Here is a 20,889-nt window from a genome sequence, read left to right as displayed (position 1 = left end):
CAAGTTCCAGCTAAGGCCGTATCCTGTGATGAGAGGTCACAACTCGACATCACACAAGCTATAAAGATTGTGATGTACTGGTCTAGAGCAGCTATTCTCAACCTTGGGGTCCCGACCCCAATTGGGATCGCAAGATGATTTTCTGGGGGTCGCCAAATCATTTTGGAAGTCAGCTCTGTCTCCACTGTGTTAAAGTGTTCATGTGTTAATGTGTTTTAGTCTTTTTGGTCATTTTGTGTCTCTTTTTGATAATTTTGTGTCTTTTTGGTCATTTTGTGTCTCTTTTTGAGAATTTTGTGTCTTTTTTGAGAATTTTGTTTCCTTTTTTTGGTCATTTTGTTTCTTTTTTTGGTCATTTTGTGTCTTTTTTTGGTCATTTTGTTTCTTTTTTGGTCAATTTGTGTCTTTTTTTGGTCATTTTGTTTCTTTTTTGGTCAATTTGTGTCTTTTTTTGGTCATTTTGTGTATTTCTTTTGGTCATTTTGTTTCTTTTTTTGGTCATTTTGTGTCTTTTTTGATTATTTTGTGTCTTTTTTGATCATTTTGTGGCCAATTTGTGTCTTTTTTGGTCATTTTGTTTCCTTTTTTTGGTCATTTTGTGTCTTTTTTGGGTGATCTGAGCTGTGCGCGTGAGATTGTGTTCAGTGAGCCGGGGTTGCGGACAACATGCATGTTAAATTGGGGGTCGCGACTCAATAAGGTCGAGAACTACTGGTCTAGAGGATGCTGAAATGCCACTGACACAACTGGTTGTAGCTTGGTGGACCATGAGATATTTTTGAATGGATGCCTAACTATGACATCAGCATTAAATGTCTTACCCACAGAATTACACATTTATTGTAAGTCTTTATTCAAGTGGGATGTCATAATGTAATTCAGTAAATTTGCTCAGGAATGGCAAAAACATTATTGCTGTTTTTACTCTGAAAATGATCCACTGTGGTTTGTTTTATATACATTTATGTGTCAACTTGTGTGTGTTTTGATTTGTTGAAGATCTGTTGAAACTAAAGCTGATTATGGAAATTACAAACTGTAACTGGAGCCACAATTAGATGTAATTGTAGTTTTGACAGTTTGTACATTTGTAGACACATAGCAGCGTGACCACTGAAAAGAAAAATATGTGTTCCCTGTGGAAATGTGAGACGAAAACACAGAATTTGGCAGCATTGTAATCCGCCAGACTCCATCCAGGTGGAGCAGGGAGTCGTGGCCTGTCTATGAGACTACTGGTTTTTGGCTTGTGACCATATCCGGCTGTGGGAGCCACCCAGTTACTGTATATAATATAGTTTTAACACTCCGCACAAAGGCTCTTCACACAAAAAGGCTCAAGTCGGTACAGGCTTTCTTTGTGTTGCCATGGAAGTTTCCACTGCCAGCCAGGAGTGAGACGGGGCATGCAGTCTAATGGCAGGTACATGGAATAAGGGAATAAGTGTTGAGATTTTTTTTTTCTTTGACTGAGTCAGAGTCCAAATGAAATACAGCTGTTCTACAGACACCACACTGGACGGCCCCCATCTCTCTCTCTCTGCCTCTTCCCTAGTTTCTCTGCTTCTACACCACAACTGAGCGTAGCTTCTTATTAGCATCAGTAACAACAGAGATAATTCTGTTTGGAGGACCTGCTGTAATGTATCTGACCAGTGTGAAAGCTGCACACATTATATACTGCTGCTGGCAAGTGTTTCTTCAAAAAGTGTCTTTGTCCATTTTTGACCAAAACTGCTCAGGCTACACCAACACTAGCAGCTCTGTGAGGCTGCACAGTGCTGCTTTGTGATCGATGCCGGTGTCAGCAAGCTAACAATGCTAACAATGCTAACTTGCGTGTATTCAACAGGTGTTACGTTTATCAGAGTAGTAGTTAGTTTTACAGGTATTTCGCCATAATGCAAAATATTGGGCAAGTTAAATTTCTGACCTGATGATTGTGCTAGATGTCAATGGAGAACCAAAGCTGTTACAATTCTCCCTGAAGGGTAAAATCAGTATTGTTTATACTGGGGACATATCCCCACCACTTGTTGAAAAGGCAGATTTGTACCTTTATCACTTTTTAAAAGCATAATGTGAAAAAATAGCTTGCACCAAATGTAAACTAACACATAAGGATGCTTTGAGAAAAGTTTATTTCCACAATAAGAAAACATACAATGCAATATACATATAGAAGAAACAAATCCATAATGTCCAAAAATAGAACCTTAAAAATAACGCTACCAGCCTATAGATTCTAGCATGACCCAAAAAATATGCACATGTCAATCAGTTGCAGCTGTGGAAGTTGTTTTTTTTAACATTGTGTTTATTGAATTTTGTCATGTTAACATATAATATAGCGAGTCATACATTAAACATCTTATTTTTTCCGCTGGCCCCCCTCCCACTACCTCCCCCATTTCCCCTTACTGGCACATATATTTATAAAGATATGTATGTTCATTTATGCCCATATATATACATTATTCAAATATTTTTTTATTGCTTTTCACATTATACACTCACAGTAGTACTCAACTCAAACCCAAAAGAAAATAATAGTAATAAAACTTAAATAAATAAGAAATAAAGAGAATAAAACATAGAAATTACTCAGTATACACAAAGTAGCTGTACATACATATATACCAACATAGGTGCATAACAGAGTTACATCAGATCACTTAACAAAATATTTTCATCAGGGCCTTTATGTCTCCACCACTTTTCAACACAAAGTGACACCATTGTGAATGTCTGCACCAAATGTTTTCACAATCCCTCTCATGGATGTTAAACTTACTTATTCGATTTGTGAAAGTTTCAACCTTCTGAGGCGTTAGAGTAAAAGATCCCCAAAGTCATTAGGATTAATCCTCTGGAAACCATGAATGGTAATCTATAGCCTGGGTATACCCATACTGCCTTACGCGCTCGAATTTCATTTCGAACCTCCAGGCAGTCTGGCAACCAAGGCAGTTTCTTAGCCCTGTTTTAGGGATCCAATCACAGAACGGGGAGGGACGGCAAGACGATGACGCGTACTACTCGGCAGACGGAAGCTTGTAGTTTTGTAGTTTTCTTGCAGATCCAACATGGCTGCTGCAGACGCGAAACTCTCTTTAGCTGTAGATGGTGTTTTAAATAGTTTAGAGCGAAAGTTGAAAGGCGAAAGGTCTCTTGGCGGCTCCGCTGAGATCACCGCCGTTACGGTAGCGGGGCTAATAGCTATTAGCCCCGCTACCGTAACGCCGGAGATCTGGCTACGAGCCGGGGGACAGCGGAGCCCCCAGAGACCCGCAGCAGCTTGTTTATTGCCCATAAAATCAGTGGATGTGTGTGGCTGAATGACATGAGGGGGAATAAAGCGTGAAAATAAATAATCTTGCAGAAAGCGAGAACTGGAGAAGCAAAGCAGCAAACAACACTCTCTCACAGACACACACACAACAAACATCCATTTCTGTCGCTCTACTACGTCATCTGGTATAACTGATCTGATTGGCTAAGAGCTGCCTACAGACGCTTTTGATAGACATTCTAAGCGCCCAATAAACGGCTCCGGAGGATCGTAAACCACACCTCCTCTACGGAGAAATGAACGGCTGGTTTCCAGACTAATCTCATTTGAGATTAGTCTGGTGTTAGCCAGGCTAGGTAATCTATCTAATTGTTGATATATTATAGTCTGTACCAAAGTGGTAGACCAAGCCATGAGACAAACAATGCCAAACTGCTAGCATGGCTAAAAAGTAGTTTTAGATAAATGCAATCTACTCTTTCTAGGCTTTTCTGCCATTTATTTACCTCTCAGGGATAATCTGGCCCGACTCCAGCTTGTTGATTGGACCGTCCTGGCCGCCGTCCAGCTGTTAACTCTCACCAGGCTCTGCTCCCCCCCCCCCCCCCCCCCCCGTGTTCTGCACCGGGCCGTTTAGTTTAGAAATGTGTTTTCAGTCAGCTCGTGACATGTATGTGTCAGCATGTTTATGTACTGTGGTAGTTTGTGCGTAGACAGCAAGAAGTCTCAGCGGCCCTTTGGATATGAAACATGACACACTTACTGACTAGTGAGGTGCATCATGGGGGGCTGTAACACTAAACTGAGAAAGCAGTACACGCACAGAAGAAATGATGGTTGGTGAGTTTTGGATGTTGAGGTTCTCTTTTTGCTGTAGCCTTCTTGATTATCATATTCAGAATAATATATCATAGATAGTATGCAGTGGCGGTTCTACACAGGGGCCTACAGGGGCCACTGCCCCTGTGAAGAACCCTTTGGCCCCTGTGTCAAATTAATAAAAAAATGATCAATTTATAACGATGAACGACAGAACAATCCTTACCTACTTTCTGTTCAAACAATATCTCATTGTACACAAAAGGAACCCAGAATGTATACACTGAATAATAGTTTAATTGTGAAATAAAAGCCTGTGTATATAAAAGAAGATCATTCTCACTATACTGCACTTTCAAAATAAAAAAAAGTAAGTGTGCACAAAAATGAGAAATATCATTGTCGTGCAAAAATAATTATTGTTGGTTAGTCTCATTGTTTCAATCAATGTATTTGTATCTTCCAAATATACTTAAATGAGATTTTTAAATGAGCTAAAATAAAGGTTTTGAATGCTTAAATGTTATTTTGCCGTTTTTTTAATGTGCCCCTCTGATTAAACACTGGCCCCTGCTTGGCCCCCTGCAGTAAAACTGGTCTAGAACCGCCACTGATAGTATGAGTTTAGTCTCAGAAATGATTACCTTAACATATTCTTACATCCTCTGTAGATGTAATTATGAGAATGGAAAGCCATCAAAGAACTCCTCAAATCACATTTAGTTCAAACCCAGTAGTTTTATTTTCTTTCTAGATTGTGTGAAACAGAATACTGCAGCTACTTTGAAAGCTTCTCATCATTACTGCGCAGCACATCGCTGTAAGAATGGTTATTTAACCAAAATCCCTCAGAGGGGAACAAAAACACTCAACAGTGACAAGCAGCGGGAAAATGTTGTGACCCTGGAAGGAACTATTGGCTGCTGTGCCCAGAATACATTTCCATGTTATTTTAGTGGAAGCATTATTGCTGTGAGAACATGACAGTTTGTAACCTGTCTCTGCCAGAGCATGTACAGTACAGGGTGTGCTAAATAGGAGCGGTGTTAACTCTGGGAACTTCATAGACCAAGTCCTGACAGTTAAGGTGAGGTGACTGAGCATTTTCCATTTCTGCGCTCTCACTATGGAGGTTTGTAAATACACTGATTGTCAGGTCTTTCCCATGTGTTGCAACCTTTAAATCCAGTCTGAAAAGAGTACTTCACATATTTTGTAGGCCTTTTGCACTACTATAACATTGTCACACATCAAAATAAAAGCAGCAGAAATAGAGATTTCATCCACATATTTTTCTTACTGGTCAAATATCTGAATTACAGAATATATTCAGCCAGTTTTAGACTGCATACTGATGACATACAGTACAGGCCAAAAGTTTGGACACACCTTCTCATTCAATGCGTTTCCTTTATTTTCATGACTATTTACATTGTAGATTCATCAAAACTATTAATGAACACATGTGGAATTATGTACTTAACAAAAAGTGTGAAATAACTGAAAACATGTCTTATATTCTAGTAAGCAAAGGGTGGTTACTTTGAGGAATCTAAAATACAAGACATGTTTTCAGTTATTTCACACTTTTTTGTTAAGTACATAATTCCATATGTGTTTATTCATAGTTTTGATGCCTTCAGTGAGAATCTACAATGTAAATAGTCATGAAAATAAAGAAAACGCATTGAATGAGAAGGTTTGTGTCCAAACTTTTGGCCTGTACTGTAAATAGTCGTGTTGTGGTCATGATAAGGCTGCTTTTAAGATTCATTCTATGTGTTGATTGTTTTCAATCAAACAATTTTACATGCAGTGAAGCAAACAAAAGTATGCGGGGGCATTGTGCCTCAAAGGATCTGTTCTTGCATGTCAGTAGTGGGGGGTTTGTAGAAAAGTTAATTATTGAAGTATGTAGAATGGTTAAAGCATGAGAGAAAGGGGTTTGACTGTGGGAAAGTATTTGAAATTCAATGACCCTGAAAAGATCAGAGACCAAAAATGATACAGCCATCATGGTCAAACTCCAATGAACACAGAAATTCACTCTTGACCCAGAACCTGCAGACGGCTAGCTGCTTGTTTACATGGTGTGATGTTGTCCTTTAAGCAGCATGTGGTTGGGAGCGGTGGGGGGGTGGGGGGGGGGGGGGGGCGGGGGGCTCTCTGATGGAGCTCTGCACACTGGCTCCCAACATGAGACTCTCAGCACACATAAGGACAACAGTGGCCTGCATATCCATGTCTGGGTCCAAGGCTGGGCCCCTTTGAGGTGGTCAGACGTGATGTTTGCACAGATGTGTGGGTCCAAGGCTGAGAGGCCAAACCCCCTAATACCCCTCTGGTGGTCCCGGCCCACCCCTGACTGGGAAGGATGGAGCCACTTGTGGCTGCACGTTCAGTCCCATCATGGGTGACATGACTTAAAGGGACAGAGAAAGGCCTCTGGCACTGATGCGTCATATGAAGATGTCAGTCCAGCTGGGGGCCCTTTGTAGCTTCCCCAAGTGGAAACAGTAAACCTGCCTCAAATGCCAACTTGAATGGGCTGGAATAAAAACAGCAGGTTGCATTCAAACTGCCAGATTAACCCATTGAGGCCTGAAACGCCTGCAAAACCTCTGGGCGATTTTAAAATAACCCCCTAAAACCTGAAGTTTTTCTGGAAATTCAACAGAAGCGTCAACGCTTCTACTAAATAATATATTTTTCAGCCTCTGTAGCAGATAGAAATGAAATTCAAAAAGTATTTGAGAGCTTATACAAATACTACAAAACAACGTATTCGCTTTCCAGGCTTCAATGGGTTAACCAAGAAAAAAAACACAGATCAACTTTATTTTACCTGCCACACATGCAATAGTTGTGCACTGTTCTTCTGTGCAGTGAAGGATTTTGACAATTTAGGCGTGCTCACTTTTGGTTAATCAGACTCAGAATCCGAATTACTTAAATAATCCCCAGGGAAAAATTGCTTTTGTTACAGAGACTCCAGTGTGTAATATTGAGATTTATGAGATGAATACAATAAAATAAGAATTAATAACAAATTTTACAAATTTTGCATACAAAGTATATAGAATATATATAGTAACTGCAACAGGCTGCTTGCACGTTTGCACTGAAACTCCAAATAAAGTGCTACAGTAGCCGTAGCTTCTTTGCACATAATGTCATACATCAGCACGCTCTCCAGATGCAGGCCAGGCAGATTCTGAGGCAATGTCTCAACACTGCACAAATGCTTATGATTTGTGCTGTTTATGGCTGTTCTAATCCATCAAATTGGGGAAAAAACAGTCCTGAAAAAAGTTTAGTCAAATGAAGGGGAGGAGTAAAAAAAACAAAACACAGAGAAACAGCAGCAAATATGGAACAAAAATCTTCAATCAAAAAGTCTGGAGAAGCAGAGTCAACCAATATTAACTTAAAGTACCACGATAAACCTCTTTAAGTTTCTGTACTATTACAATGTGCTGTGACAAACTTGTGTTTTATAAGCACAACTCAAGTTTTTAATGGCTTTTCACCAGACCTTTGGCACTGGTTGACCTAGCAGGTAGAAAATAGCAGCTAAGTTAGGAAGCATCTATGCACATAATTGAGTTGAAATAGCAACAAAAGTAATTTCTTAGAGCACCTTCACTCACAAGACAGCAGCTGCTTGATAATACTTTGATGTTGAGGACCCAAACACATTTAAAGTCCTCTAGACTCTGGTGCTCTTTCATCTGGCTCACCGTGCAGCAGGAGGTCTGGAGCAGCTATTCTCAACCTGGGGGTCGGGACCCCAATTGGGGTCGCGAGATGATTTCTAGGGGTCGCCAAATCATTTTGGAAGTCAGCTCTGTCTCCACTGTATTAAAGTGTTCATGTATTTTAGTCATTTTGGTCACTTAATGTCTTTTTTTGTTCATTTTGTGTCTTTTTTGTTCATTTTGTGTCTTTTTGTGGTCAATTTGTGTCTTTTTTGGTCATTTTGTTTCCTTTTTTTGGGACATTTTGTGTCTTTTTTTAGTCATTTTGTGTCTTTTTTGGGGTCATTTTGTGTCTTTTTTGGGGTCATTTTGTGTCTTTTCTGGTCATTTTGTCTTGAGAACTACTGGTCTGGAGGACGAGGTCATTTGTAAGGATAATCGCGCCCACATCAGGCAAATCAGTGAAGTTGTTGGAAAACACACTTTTCCTTTATTTTGTATGGATCAAATCTAATATGAGTCAATTTTCGAACGAAACTTGCTGCATATAGGTTCATCCAACCCTTTTGTGAAGCTATTTTTCTGTATTTTCAAATCGAGAGTCGTCTATATGGATTCATCACATCCTGCATCATTCATCATCAAGATGTTGCAATCAGGCTGTCTGGCTAAACTGTCAGCTGGGTTGCTTGTGTTTCTTCCTATTTTAAGATCTCAGCATTATTTTAGTTAGTCCAATGTTATCATTCCCAGAAAGAAAAATGTCATTAAAGCATAGTTTTACTAAAAGTCACATTTTGGATAGCCACAAGTTTGTTTTAATGGCAAAAGAAGTGAATTCAAAGTGTTTTGTTTTTGCTCAGGCTATTTATTTTATAACCTTGCTGTCTGATAAAGTGTTAAAGGTTTCCACTAATTCTGCCTTCCCCTATAATCTGATCTAAGGTTTGTACTACGATAGAAAGATCTTTATTGCCTGTTGTGAATATACTCCAGCTGCCCTCTTGCTCTGCTCGCCAGAGGCTACATGGTCAGATCTAATGAAGTCAAGTAAACATCCTGCCTGTAGTACGCTGTTTAGCATTGTATCACATGCTGGTTTTCAGGACATATTGTTGAGACTGAGTGAACATCTGTGACATGAATGACCCAAAACTCCTCTGCAGTGTGCTTTTAGGTCAGATGGCAACGCGGAATGACACAGAGAGTGGAATGGTGCTGTTTTGTTTCGGTTTCTGTGTCGTATGGCAAACACATGTGCAGTGTTTTTAAAGTTTCATACTGAGTCTTCGTGTTCACAATGGCAAATGTTTTCAATTGATACTTGGCTGAAGAACTGCACAGCGTGTCCCACTTTAGACACGCAGCACTAAACTTAGTTATGAAATGAAAAAATATCCCATTTGACTTCACTTTTTAATGACAACTTTGGTTTTTTTTTATTAACTCCCTGCTCAAGTTACACAATATTTGAGTTACTACTGCTTTTCGTCTGTTACTAGGATGAAGCAGCCTGACTGCATGCTGCAGACGGATTTGTGACACACATTATGTTTTATGTTGCAGGAATTCAGGAGGGTACGGAGTGCACCAAGTGTAAAAATGACTGGGCACTGCGGGCGGCTATTGTAATGCTCTACGTGCTCTGTGCTCTGCTCACCATAGCAGTGGCCGTCCTCGGATACAAAGGTGAGTCAGAACTGCAGGCATAAATAACTTATTGTACAATACTGTAGTTTTAAGGGTTTAAAGCTGCAGTTCACAAATTCAAGTACATTTAGTCTGGCATCTAATTCAGAATGACTAAAAATAAAATAATAAGACTTTTTAAACCCACACTCTCAAGATTCTCCTTCACAAATCCACTTTATTTAACCTACTAGTATCCAAAGGTCGTTTGAAAGTCTTGACAGTCTTACAAATTGTGTATGTTTAGGCTGTGTTAGTGTGGCTCCGTCTAGTTTTACTTAAAACGAACACTTCAATTATGGAGCGTGAGAATGTAGCTGACGTGTGTCTTAAGCCGAAAAAATCCCACAGCTTCTTTCTTAGGGTTTATTGAAAACCTTTCATTTGAGCATTACAAACAATAAACTGCAGCAATCCAAAAAATAACAATTATGAGCACGGTCAAAAACTAGTGTGCTCTCCTCGTCTCCATAATCCTAATTAAAACAAAGTAAGCAATTATGACGTTACACACATCTCAGCCAATAAGAAGAGTGCAGTTCCTACGAACCAATAGGCATTCCTACAACCTCAATAAAGAACTACAAACTTATGAAATACAAATCTGAATTATTTATCAGCTCTAAAATGGCTCTAACAGGCTGTAATAAGGTATGTTACTTTAAAGTAATCTTCTCTTGTTTTTAGCCAAACGTTGGACAAATAGCTCTGCAGGGGAGGAGCTTGGCGTTGTAAACAGGGCTGAACCTCGGGGGGTCGGTGAGCATGCTCCCCTGAGGTGCTTTTTATTTGTAGCAGCAGTTCATGTACTATTTTTCCAGCCATTTGATGATAAAATGCCTAAAATCTGTTCAACATTTGGGAAAAACATTATAGTTGCCAAGGGATAAAAAGCAACCTGTAGAGCTTTCATCTTATTCTGTATTTAATTGTTCTCAGACTGACTTCATCAATCTGAAACTATAGTGTAACAAATGGTGAGGATGACTAATTTCCATTCCTGACTTAAAAAGAGACAAAAATGGTCTGATGTCACTAACCAGTACTGGAATGTAACTTAGTACATTTACTCAAGTATTGTGCTTAAGTACTTTTTTGAGGTACTTTACTTGAGTGTTTACATTTTATGTAACTTTATACTTCTCCACTACATTTTGAGGCAAATGTTCTACTTTTTACTTCACTACATATAGCTGCCAGCTTTAGTTACCTTTCAGGTTGAGATTTAACATAAAAAAACACGATCAGTTTAAAATGATTGTTATTATAAATTAAACCCCATAACAGCATATTAAGAAGTTAAATGATCCCTAACTTTACAAAATTAAAACGCTGCTTACATAAATGCATCAATAATAATAATAATAATCTTATAATATATTTAGTACATACAAAACAATCTGAGTGGGTCCATTCTGCATGACAAGTACTTTTACTTTTGATACTTTAAGGACATTTTGATGCTGGTACTTTTGTACTTTTACTTAGTTTTGAATGCAGGACTTTTACTTGTAGTGGAGTCATTTCACAGTGTGCTATAAGTGCTTTTACTTAAGTAATAGATCTGAATACTTCTTCTACCACTGCACATAACATAGGTACAGTAAACAGTATTACTATTCTTGAAAACTACTTAGCTGGAGTCGAGTTCACAGCATGCATGTTTATCTGGCAAAACTGCTACATTTTAATCCAGCCAATAATTATCTGGAAGGATGTTTTTAGATAATATCCAAATATCCAAATGGGAATATGAATAAATGAACATGTTGAGGATATTTTTATTCTCCTGCCCCCCAATGTGCAGTCTCTCTCTCTCTCTTTGTTGTCTCCCTGTAACAGAATGGAAAAACTAAATCCAACCCAGTCAGAGAGTTCAGCCTAAGATTTACACCTTAAAGAGACTCCCTTGACAGAATAAATTGTTTACTCTCCACTGAATTGATGTCTTTCTGAGATTGGCCAGAGCTTTAGATTGGAAACACAGTTGTTGTGCAACATTGTCCTTGCTGCAACCCATTTTTGAGCCAGGGCAATAATGTTAAATAGAAACAGAAAGAATTCCACATATCTCAGGCGCCATCAGTATGGAATGCACTTTATGTATTGTTCAGTCTTACACATATGTGGATCCAATCAATCATAGAAAACCTGTCAAAATAGCCATCAAAAAAAAAAAATTTAAATCCTACCTGCTCCACAGGCGCCACAACTGTTGAACCATGCAGCTCAACTCACAAACAAAAACTGCAGTCAGAGATGATTTAATTCAAAATACAGTCTCCAAGTTAAGATCTACATCTGATCCACATCGTGCCATGTCAGTGCTGTCGGGATTGTTTTGGGTTTCCAGCTTTGGGTCTGCGTTTGCGTGAAGCCCATGTGATTTTGGTGGTTTGGCTCTAATGTCTACCAGATGACCATGCAGCGACTTCCCTGGCTTAACAACCCAGAGGAGATTTTATGGCTTGGTAGCAATTTGTTGTCTCATGAACCACAGGTTGACTCACAAATGGTTGCAAGTGTCCAAAATAGTTACAGTGAGAAAGGATAGCAAGGAAACCAGTGAATGCTGGTGTCTGTGTCTGGGTTTTTCTCTTCTGCGCACAACAAACAAGACCGTTTTTTGCACAAATCAACATGTTTCTTCAGCGTCGCCCTCCAAATGACCCATTTTGTAAAAAAAAGTAGACTAGAATAGTTTCCTGCTGCGTCACTGTGTATCTGCAGCATAAATCTGCTGAGCTTCAGGTTGGGTAACTGCTTAAGTATGGCACATAACTTCACAATAAGCAGCCAATAAGCCTTACTCAAATTAGCAACCTTATATAACTCATAATGCTTTTCCAATGCAGGACTGCAGCTCGATGGAAAGATTAACAGGGGGGATAAGAAGGTATGTTAGACATCAAAGAGGAAAGGTATTTCTTGTCTCTATTAAGGGGCAGGTCTCAGTTTCTTGATTGAATGTTATAGGCAACAGATAGTATTCTTAGTGCTCAAAGAGATAAAGAAGCTGGGATTTTAGAGGGTCACGCTGTAAACTCTCAGCAGCTGACCTTCAGCTCTTTGAAACTGAACCTGCTTGTTTTTGTTTGTCCCAAGACATTGTTATTTTTTTGTGTTTTTGCCACTTCTGGAATGATAACAGTGAAAGCGAGGGATGTTTTCCAGTGCAGTTCTTAGACGCCCACATACGGACAGAAAAACAAACGGCGGAGGAGAGGACACGGAGTCTTGTGGCAGATGTGCGGAGCGGAGAGAAAGTGGAACCAGAGTCAGAGTGTGGAATTAATCATGTGTTTGACATTGTTTTTACTCTTGAAGTGGAATTTGTGAATGTAGTCCGAAAATTGAGGATCGATACACAGTGTCCAAGGTTACATAAAGAAAAAAACTGAGGAAACTTTTTTTACCCTGTTCAGAATTGCTGTTTGAGTTTCCAGTAATTCACTGGAGAGGAATGAAAGCAGCAGCGCCCTCTGCTGGTCACAGGCAGCTCGGCTCAATAACTTCCCTGTTTACACATTCAGGTTTGATGGGATTCATCGAGAAGTTCTGGAAGAAATATTCAGATTCTTTACTGAAGTATAAGTAACAAGTTTTACTAACCATCATAAATAAATGGCAAATAATGAAACCTTATTTAATAATTATTTACGGAAAAAACAACAACAACAACAACAACAACAAGGAAATGGTCATAATATTTATGAATTATTTTATTTATTTTTAAAATTAATTTATGCAATTTACCAGTTAATAATTGCATCTATTATAACATTTTATAATAACAAGTATATTCTATATTAAGTATTTGTTAATGATTATTGATGATTACTAAATCATTTGTAAACCATCTTTAAACATTATTTGTATAGCTATTATTATTATTATTATTATTGTTGTTGTTGTTGTTGTTGTTGTTATTATTATTATTATATTATTGAAACTGATGATTATAATATCTTTTTCAATGTTGTTATATTTATAACATTGTTTATATACGTATTATTGGTTAATAGAGCTCAGCAGTTTTAAAACTATTTATTTTACAAGCATTTATTGTAATTTTATAACAGCCATTCAAAAAAAGTAGACAGATTACAATTATTAACCATTATAAAGTATTAAATATCCAAATAATGTTTATAGATGCTCTACAGGGTATTTATTAACCATTTAAAAATAATGAATATAATCATCAGTTGCACCTCTGTCACCTATCTGTCTAACTGATCGTGCAAGGTTCCCTTTTACCAAACCGAAATGGAAAACTCTGCACCAGCATCACAATATTGTCCATTAACTTTGCTCTTTGCTTGTAGTGTATATGTGTGAGTGTCTGTTTACACCTTCTCTTTCCTCTTCTCAGTGGTCCAAAGAATGGATAATGTCACAGAGGGCATGCAGAATTATGGAGGCAAGATTAATGCTGTGGAGACAGACTTAAAGAAGCTAGGTAAGCCTCATTAATATTCAATTAGATTGCAAATATGTAGAGTTTTAATCTACAATAGCTATGGTCAAACTATTGTCTCCACTGCCCAACCCTGATTCCCACACACATCCAACCCGACCAATTTCCTCTGGGGATTTACATATTTAAAGAAAAAGAATAAATAAAAACAGTGCATGACATTATAGGAAAAGGGGGGAAAAGATCAAAGGAGATAGCTTTAGAGAGGAAATAGATAACAGCCCCTGTGTATTCATTTAGTTGAAAGAGTGAGGAGAATATAAAAGGAGTACTATATGTTTTAGACTACGTAAATGTTAAGTAAACCACTCCAAATCTTTTTAAACTCTTCAGGATTTCCCTTCAGGTTATACATAACCTTTTAATTTTATGTACGTGATGCAAAGTCATAAGTTCATCTAGCAGATGTCAATGGGTGTTCATCCTTTCATTCCATGGCTATACATTTATTGGCTGTGATCATTTTTCATAGTAAGGTTACTCAGCGTTCTGTGGGGATGATTATTTCTGTGATGTCATTAAGCACATTGATTATAGAGATCCAATATGGATTTAAACATTTGTATCAGTGTGCAAATACTAGTTTTACTTCTTGGGCAGAATTAGGAGCACAATAAAAAAAATTAAAAAAGAGTTTTTATGTCAACGTATATGTGTCACCTTTTCAGATGATCAGGCAGACAAGAAGTCGGTTAATGCCACAAGTGACATCAAGACTTTCAAGTCAGATCTGGAGGAATTACAGAGCAAACTGAATGATATCGCCCTCAGGGCAACCAGAAACAGAGACATGCTGGATGAGCTTCAGATCACAGGAGACGACATGCACAACAGCCACGTCTCCCTGCAGAGTTTTATGCAAGGCAACGAGGCCTCGCTGCATGGGGTCAACCAGACCTTGACCTCCTACGGGGACATGATTGACGACCTCCAGGAGGACACTGCGCGGCTCCAGTCAGAGATACAGGGCCAGGTCAAAGTGCAGAGCCAGACCCAGGTTAGTGTCAGCGCACTGAACATCACCCAGGCCCAGCAGCGCAATCTGCTCAGCACGCTGCAGAAAACAGTGGAAGACGCAGGCCAGGCGGTGCAGAAACTAAAGAATGACTATCAGGGTCTGCAGCAGACAGCCAGGCAGACACGGGCTGACACCGAGTGGCTGAAGGAGAAGGTCCAGAACCTCCAGGTTTTGGCGGCCAATAACTCGGCTCTGGCCCGTTCCAACGGAGAAGCTTTGGATGACTTGGGGGCTCAGCTCAGCACGCTAGCCAGCCAGATCCAGAACACCTCGGCTCTCAACGAGGAGCACGGCCAGAACCTGCACGAGCTGATGGACCACCAGAGAGACCACGATAACGCCACCTCGTCTAAGTTCGATGAGCTGGAAGCACGATTAGACAGACAGGAGAACGACATGGACCGCGTGACCGGAAACGTGAGCTTCTCCACGCAGCTGCTCGGAGCCATCAGCTCCGACCTGAACGGCCTGAGGTCCTGCGCTGAGACCGTGATGCGACATTCAGACCTGATACTGGGGCTGAATACTAGCGTGACAGAGGCCAGCGCAGATAGCAAAGAGCTGCGTGCACAGCAAGATGATCTGTCAGCCAGGCTGGACAAAGAGGTCAACAGCCTCTCGATGGTGATGGAGGAGATGAAGCTGGTGGACAGCAAGCACACACAGCTCATCACCAACTTCACCATCCTGCAGGGTAAGCTTCCAAGATACACTTGATTCTGGAATTAGTGGCAAATGTGTCTTTGGTTTTTCTTTTTGTCCTTTTTTTTTTCAATTAGTGCAAAGAGCAGTAGGCAAAGCAGAGGCAGTGACATCCAATACATACACTACCGGTCAAAAGTTTTAGAACACCCCAATTTTTCCATTTTTTTATTGAAATTCAAGCAGTTCAAGTCAAATGAACAGCTTGAAAGGGTACAAAGGTAAGTGGTGAACTGCCAGAGGTAAATAAAAAAAGGTAAGCTTAACCAAAACTGAAAAATAATGTACATTTCAGAATTATACAAGTAGGCCTTTTTCAGGGAACAAGAAATGGGTTAACAACTTAACTCTATGGAGTCTTGGGCTATTTTGTCCAATTTTTTATTGTTTTCGTGTCTTTGTAAGTCATTTTGTGTCTTTTTTGGTCATTTTGTGTCTTTTTTTGGTCATTTTGTGTCTTTTTTTAGTCCTTTAGTCCAACATAAAATGTGATTTTTGAATATTTTTTTTACTTTCAAAACACTATCATGCTCAATGAAGAATTTTAAATGTTGCAAATGTGCATTAATTTCAGAGTACACTGAGACATTAAACTGCATAATTTTCAATTAAATTCTGGAAAAGTTGGTGTGTTCTAAAACTTTTGACCAGTAGTGTACATAGGAGTAGAATATAGACTGAACAGGAAACAAAAAACAACACAAACAAAACTAAACTAAATAAATAAGTAAAACAGATATTACATATTAACAATATTGTTATTATGAATATGCAAAACAGCTTTCATGACTAAATGGTGGTCATCTAGCTCACACATGTCTATTTGAATTGGTATGTGATAAAGAAGAGGCAGAAGCAAGAGTGAAGACTGAGAAAATAATAATAATTTACACATGTTTCATGTCATAAGATGATTTGTTTGATTGATTTCATTCTGTCATAAACAACATAAATATAACGCGCTAGTATACTAGAGTATCTCAGTCTGGAAAAAATGCTACAAATTTTGGGCTAATGCAAATAAATGATTAAGACCTAACAGAACCATATCTGTGTTTTGTTTGTTTGTTTCACAAAAACAAAAATAAGCGACTTATATAAATAGAAGATTAATAATTAATAGATTCATTGGACAGATGTAAAGCAGTTATGATAATGTATCTGATAACATGAGTCAAACATGTTGAGACCTTTGTACATTCTGATTAACTCGTCTGCTGTTAATATGTTTCAGGTCCACCAGGTCCAAAAGGGCCAAAGGGTGACAAGGGTCCCCAGGGGCCCGTGGGACAGTCTGGACAAAAAGGTGAAAAAGGAGACAAAGGGGTGGTGGGGGTCGCGGGGCTTAAAGGAGAGAAAGGTGCTGCTGGACCACCAGGTGGCCCAGGTCCAAAGGGTGCCAATGGGCCACGGGGTGTTCCAGGGGCTAAGGGATCCAGAGGGTCTGGAGGTCGACCCGGAAACCCAGGTGAAAAAGGTGACGCTGGGATTCAGGGACTTCCTGGTAGGGATGGACTGTCAGGATTGCCAGGACCACAAGGGCCACAGGGGCCCAGGGGAGCCGCAGGACCTGCAGGACTTGAGGGGCCACGTGGGCCAGTTGGTCCCATCGGCCCTCCCGGTCCTCCAGGGCTACCAGGGCTACCTGCGCCAGTGCCTCCACTTTCAAAACCTCCCAAGCCAACTCAGCGGCCTCAGGTCGGTCAGGTCCCTGTAAGCTCAAAGCCACCTCAACCCCCAAAACCACCTCAACCCCCCAAACCACCTCAACCCCCCAAACCACCTCAACCCCCCAAACCAACTCAACCCTCCAAACCACCTCAACCCTCCAAACCAGCAGAGGAACCACAAGGCTCTGTGTCCCGACAGATCCAGCCCCCTGTTGCCACTACTCCAGCTCCTGGTGAGTTAAATCATTAAATTTGGGTAGAAAATAGAGTTACGGCCCATTTCAAGTACATGTTTACAAATTCTATTATAACATATGATGTGATTTGCATGTAAATTGTATCTATGATTTGTTCCAGGTTGCCCACCGCAGTTCAGAAGGTTTGCTGACAGCTGTTATTACTTCTCATCTGGTCCTCAGAGGCTCAACTTTGACGAGTCCAGCAAGTTTTGTGCTAACATGTCATCTCACATGCTCATTATTAACAACAATGAGGAACAGGTAAATACAATTAAACCCAGATAGTTACTTTAATATATTCTCACACATATTCTTTCATAAATTTCTTTTAACTGAACTAATTATCCTCTCAAATATCTTTTGCTCTTCTATCCGTAGCAATTTGTGAGAAATGCAATTGATGGAAAAGGTTATTTCTGGCTGGGCCTTACTGACAAGGAGGAGGAAAATGTCTGGAAATGGGTGGATGGGACCTTACCTGTTTTCAAGTGAGGAAACCTTCCAAATTAGTTTTATAAAAAAAATTATAAATATATTATTAACCCATAAGAACCCAGACCCAGATGTCCTTAAAGGATGTGTTCTATAAGTGGACCACATAGAAGACATTTTTTATGTTGGTTTTTTTTTTTAAATACCCCTAAATGTCAAAGATCTGTGATGTGACATCTATGTTACAATGGCCGTTTATGGTATTTATGTTTATGATATTTTTTATTTAAAAAAAGAAAAAAACTAGACACATTTTCTGCTTACAGAGACACAAATTTGCCTTTTTATTTTGCATCTCCATAACATTTATCAAGAACAAGTTAAATGCAACACACGACACCATATTAACGGATTAGAATTGTTAAATGGGTTTTAATTTAGCCTAGTAACAAAAAATATGTATACGTCGCTTAGGGATTTAATGAGTTAAGGTGAAGCATAAAGCTGAATATGGGAGATTCTAGAAGATTTAAAGTGTTTGTTACACGGGTGTCACCATGGGTTCTTATGGGTGAAGCAAAATGAGTTCATGTGTTTTAGTGATTTTCGACTTGATTCCCAAGCTTCTATGATTCATCACCTTGTATGACGCTTCAACTTTGATACATATTGTTCATGTTGTGACTAACAGGAAGTGGAAACCCGGCCAGCCTGATAACTGGACCCACGGCCACGAAGACGGCGAGGACTGTGCTGGCCTCATCCATAATGCACTCTGGAATGATTTCTACTGCACTGACCGCATCGGTTTCATCTGTGAACGGGCCCCTGACGGTCAGTTCCTTTATATCATTTTATTTTCGTTGATCTATTTTCATAGTCTGGTGTACTTTCTCTCCTGTGTTTATGATTTAAGAACAATTAAAAAAAAATGTTTTGGCAGGTGCATTTTTTTTCTGTAATACTAATATTGGCCACAAGAGGCTGAAGTGCACCATTAACTCACGTTATCTATAGGACTAAAAAAATTATTGTTTTCTTTCAGATGAGTTTAAATTTTTCCATGCACTCTGAAAACATGTTACATAATGTGCTAACACACAATATATGTGATTAGAGTGCATTCATTGTAACTAAAACAGGAGTAAACTGTGTTGTTGTTGGGGACATTTTTACTTGTGTATAATTTGTCATCATCATAATAAGGTTGCAGATGATCATTTTTAGTTACGTTGTTTATGTGGCTTTTACTTTTCATAATAGAGCCAGGCAGATATGTGATTTTTGAGGCCAGTGTCGATACTGATTTTACAGAGGGAAATTTATTGATAACTGACATAGTGGCAGATATTGAAATGTTTTTGAGCTGAAATGAAAATAGACGTTTTTTTATTGATGATTGTGCACTTATTGTTATACATTATACAAACAATGAATTACGTTGTCAGCCAAATCTAGAAATCGTAATAAAGAAAAAATAACCATAAAATAAAAAGCTAAATAAGCATAATTACTGTTCAATTTCATTCAGTTGCTGACTATCTGAAAAAGAAAGAAATTATCACGCTAAGCAACATTTTCTGTGTTATTTATTGTGTAAAAAAAGTTTTAATAACGGCAGATATCCGACAGCATATACACTACCGGTCAAATGTTTTAGAACACCCCAATTTTTCCAGTTTTTTTATTGAAATTCAAGCAGTTCAAGTCAAATGAACAGCTTGAAAGGGTACAAATGTAAGTGGTGAACTGCCAGAGGTAAATAAAAAAAGGTAAGGTTAACCAAAACTGAAAAATAATGTACATTTCAGAATTATACAAGTAGGCCTTTTTCAGGGAACAAGAAATGGGTTAACAACTTAACTCTATGGAGTCTTGGGCTATTTTGTCCATTTTTGAATTCTTTTCATGTCTTTGTCTGTCATTTTGTGTCTTTTTTTGGTCATTTTGTGTCTTGTTTTAGTCATTTTGTGTCTTTTGGTGTCTTTTTTTTGTCATTTTGTGTCTTTTTTTGGTCATTTTGTGTCTTTTTTTAGTCCTTTAGTCCAACATAAAATGTGATTTTTTACTTTCAAAACACTATCATGCTCAATAAAGAATTTTAAATGTTGCAAATGTGCATTAATTTCAGAGTACACTGAGACATTAAACTGCATAATTTTCAATTAAATTCTGGAAAAGTTGGTGTGTTCTAAAACTTTTGACCAGTAGTGTACACTGATACTGATATGCCTTTGATAGGCCGATATCAGCCGATAATATCCGTCAACTAGTATATCTGTTGGTATCTAGTTTATATAGCAGCCTGTACTCACATCATAAAGGTGTTAAAATGTGTCTTATGTGTTTTTGTTGTTGTGTTCTCAACAGTGAAAGTTCCAGTGTTATAGCATCCATATAAGACAGTGTGAGCTGTCTCTGGGAGAAAAGTGAAGAGGCTGAAGTTGAGGTGGAAGATGCAACGATAATGGAGGACATGAGGAGGAGCTCTAGATGACTAGAGGACTCTGAGAATGCCAGCTCACTCAGGCATCACTGAGACATGGACTGGTTTTTGTCCATACGGCACTTTGCAACACAGTGTGGTGCAAAAGACAGAGCATGCACAGACCCAGCCCTCTATTGCATTGATTTAGTATTTGTACTGAAGGGAACATGAGAGTGTAGGGATTTATTTGGGCTATACGAAGTCATTATTTGGGACAGCCGCTGTTGTACAGGTGTATCTGTAAATAATATTTCACAAGGGATTGAAGAAACATTGTCGGTCGGGATTGAATTTCATATCGTTTTATTCCCTATATCTATATCAGAGGATTATACTGTTAATAAAGTAGAACTATTTTTATA

The 20,889-nt window shown here is 38.9% G+C and overlaps 1 protein-coding gene across 1 annotated transcript in view; it reads left to right on the top strand.

The window, feature by feature from the left end:
- Positions 1 to 20,889, top strand: part of LOC131980340 (collectin-12-like) — a 60,916-nt gene that overhangs the window by 22,887 nt on the left and 17,140 nt on the right. The window contains 7 exon segments of the mRNA XM_059344560.1: positions 9,376 to 9,498; positions 13,874 to 13,960; positions 14,647 to 15,690; positions 16,933 to 17,601; positions 17,726 to 17,868; positions 17,986 to 18,095; positions 18,731 to 18,795. Of these exon segments, the coding sequence (XP_059200543.1) occupies positions 9,376 to 9,498; positions 13,874 to 13,960; positions 14,647 to 15,690; positions 16,933 to 17,601; positions 17,726 to 17,868; positions 17,986 to 18,095; positions 18,731 to 18,795 (2,241 nt within the window).

This window comes from Centropristis striata, chromosome 11 (assembly GCF_030273125.1).
Source record: "Centropristis striata isolate RG_2023a ecotype Rhode Island chromosome 11, C.striata_1.0, whole genome shotgun sequence".
Lineage (NCBI taxonomy): Eukaryota > Metazoa > Chordata > Actinopteri > Perciformes > Serranidae > Centropristis > Centropristis striata.
Note: the sequence above shows the minus strand (reverse complement) of the source record. Positions and strands in the feature narration are given on the sequence as shown.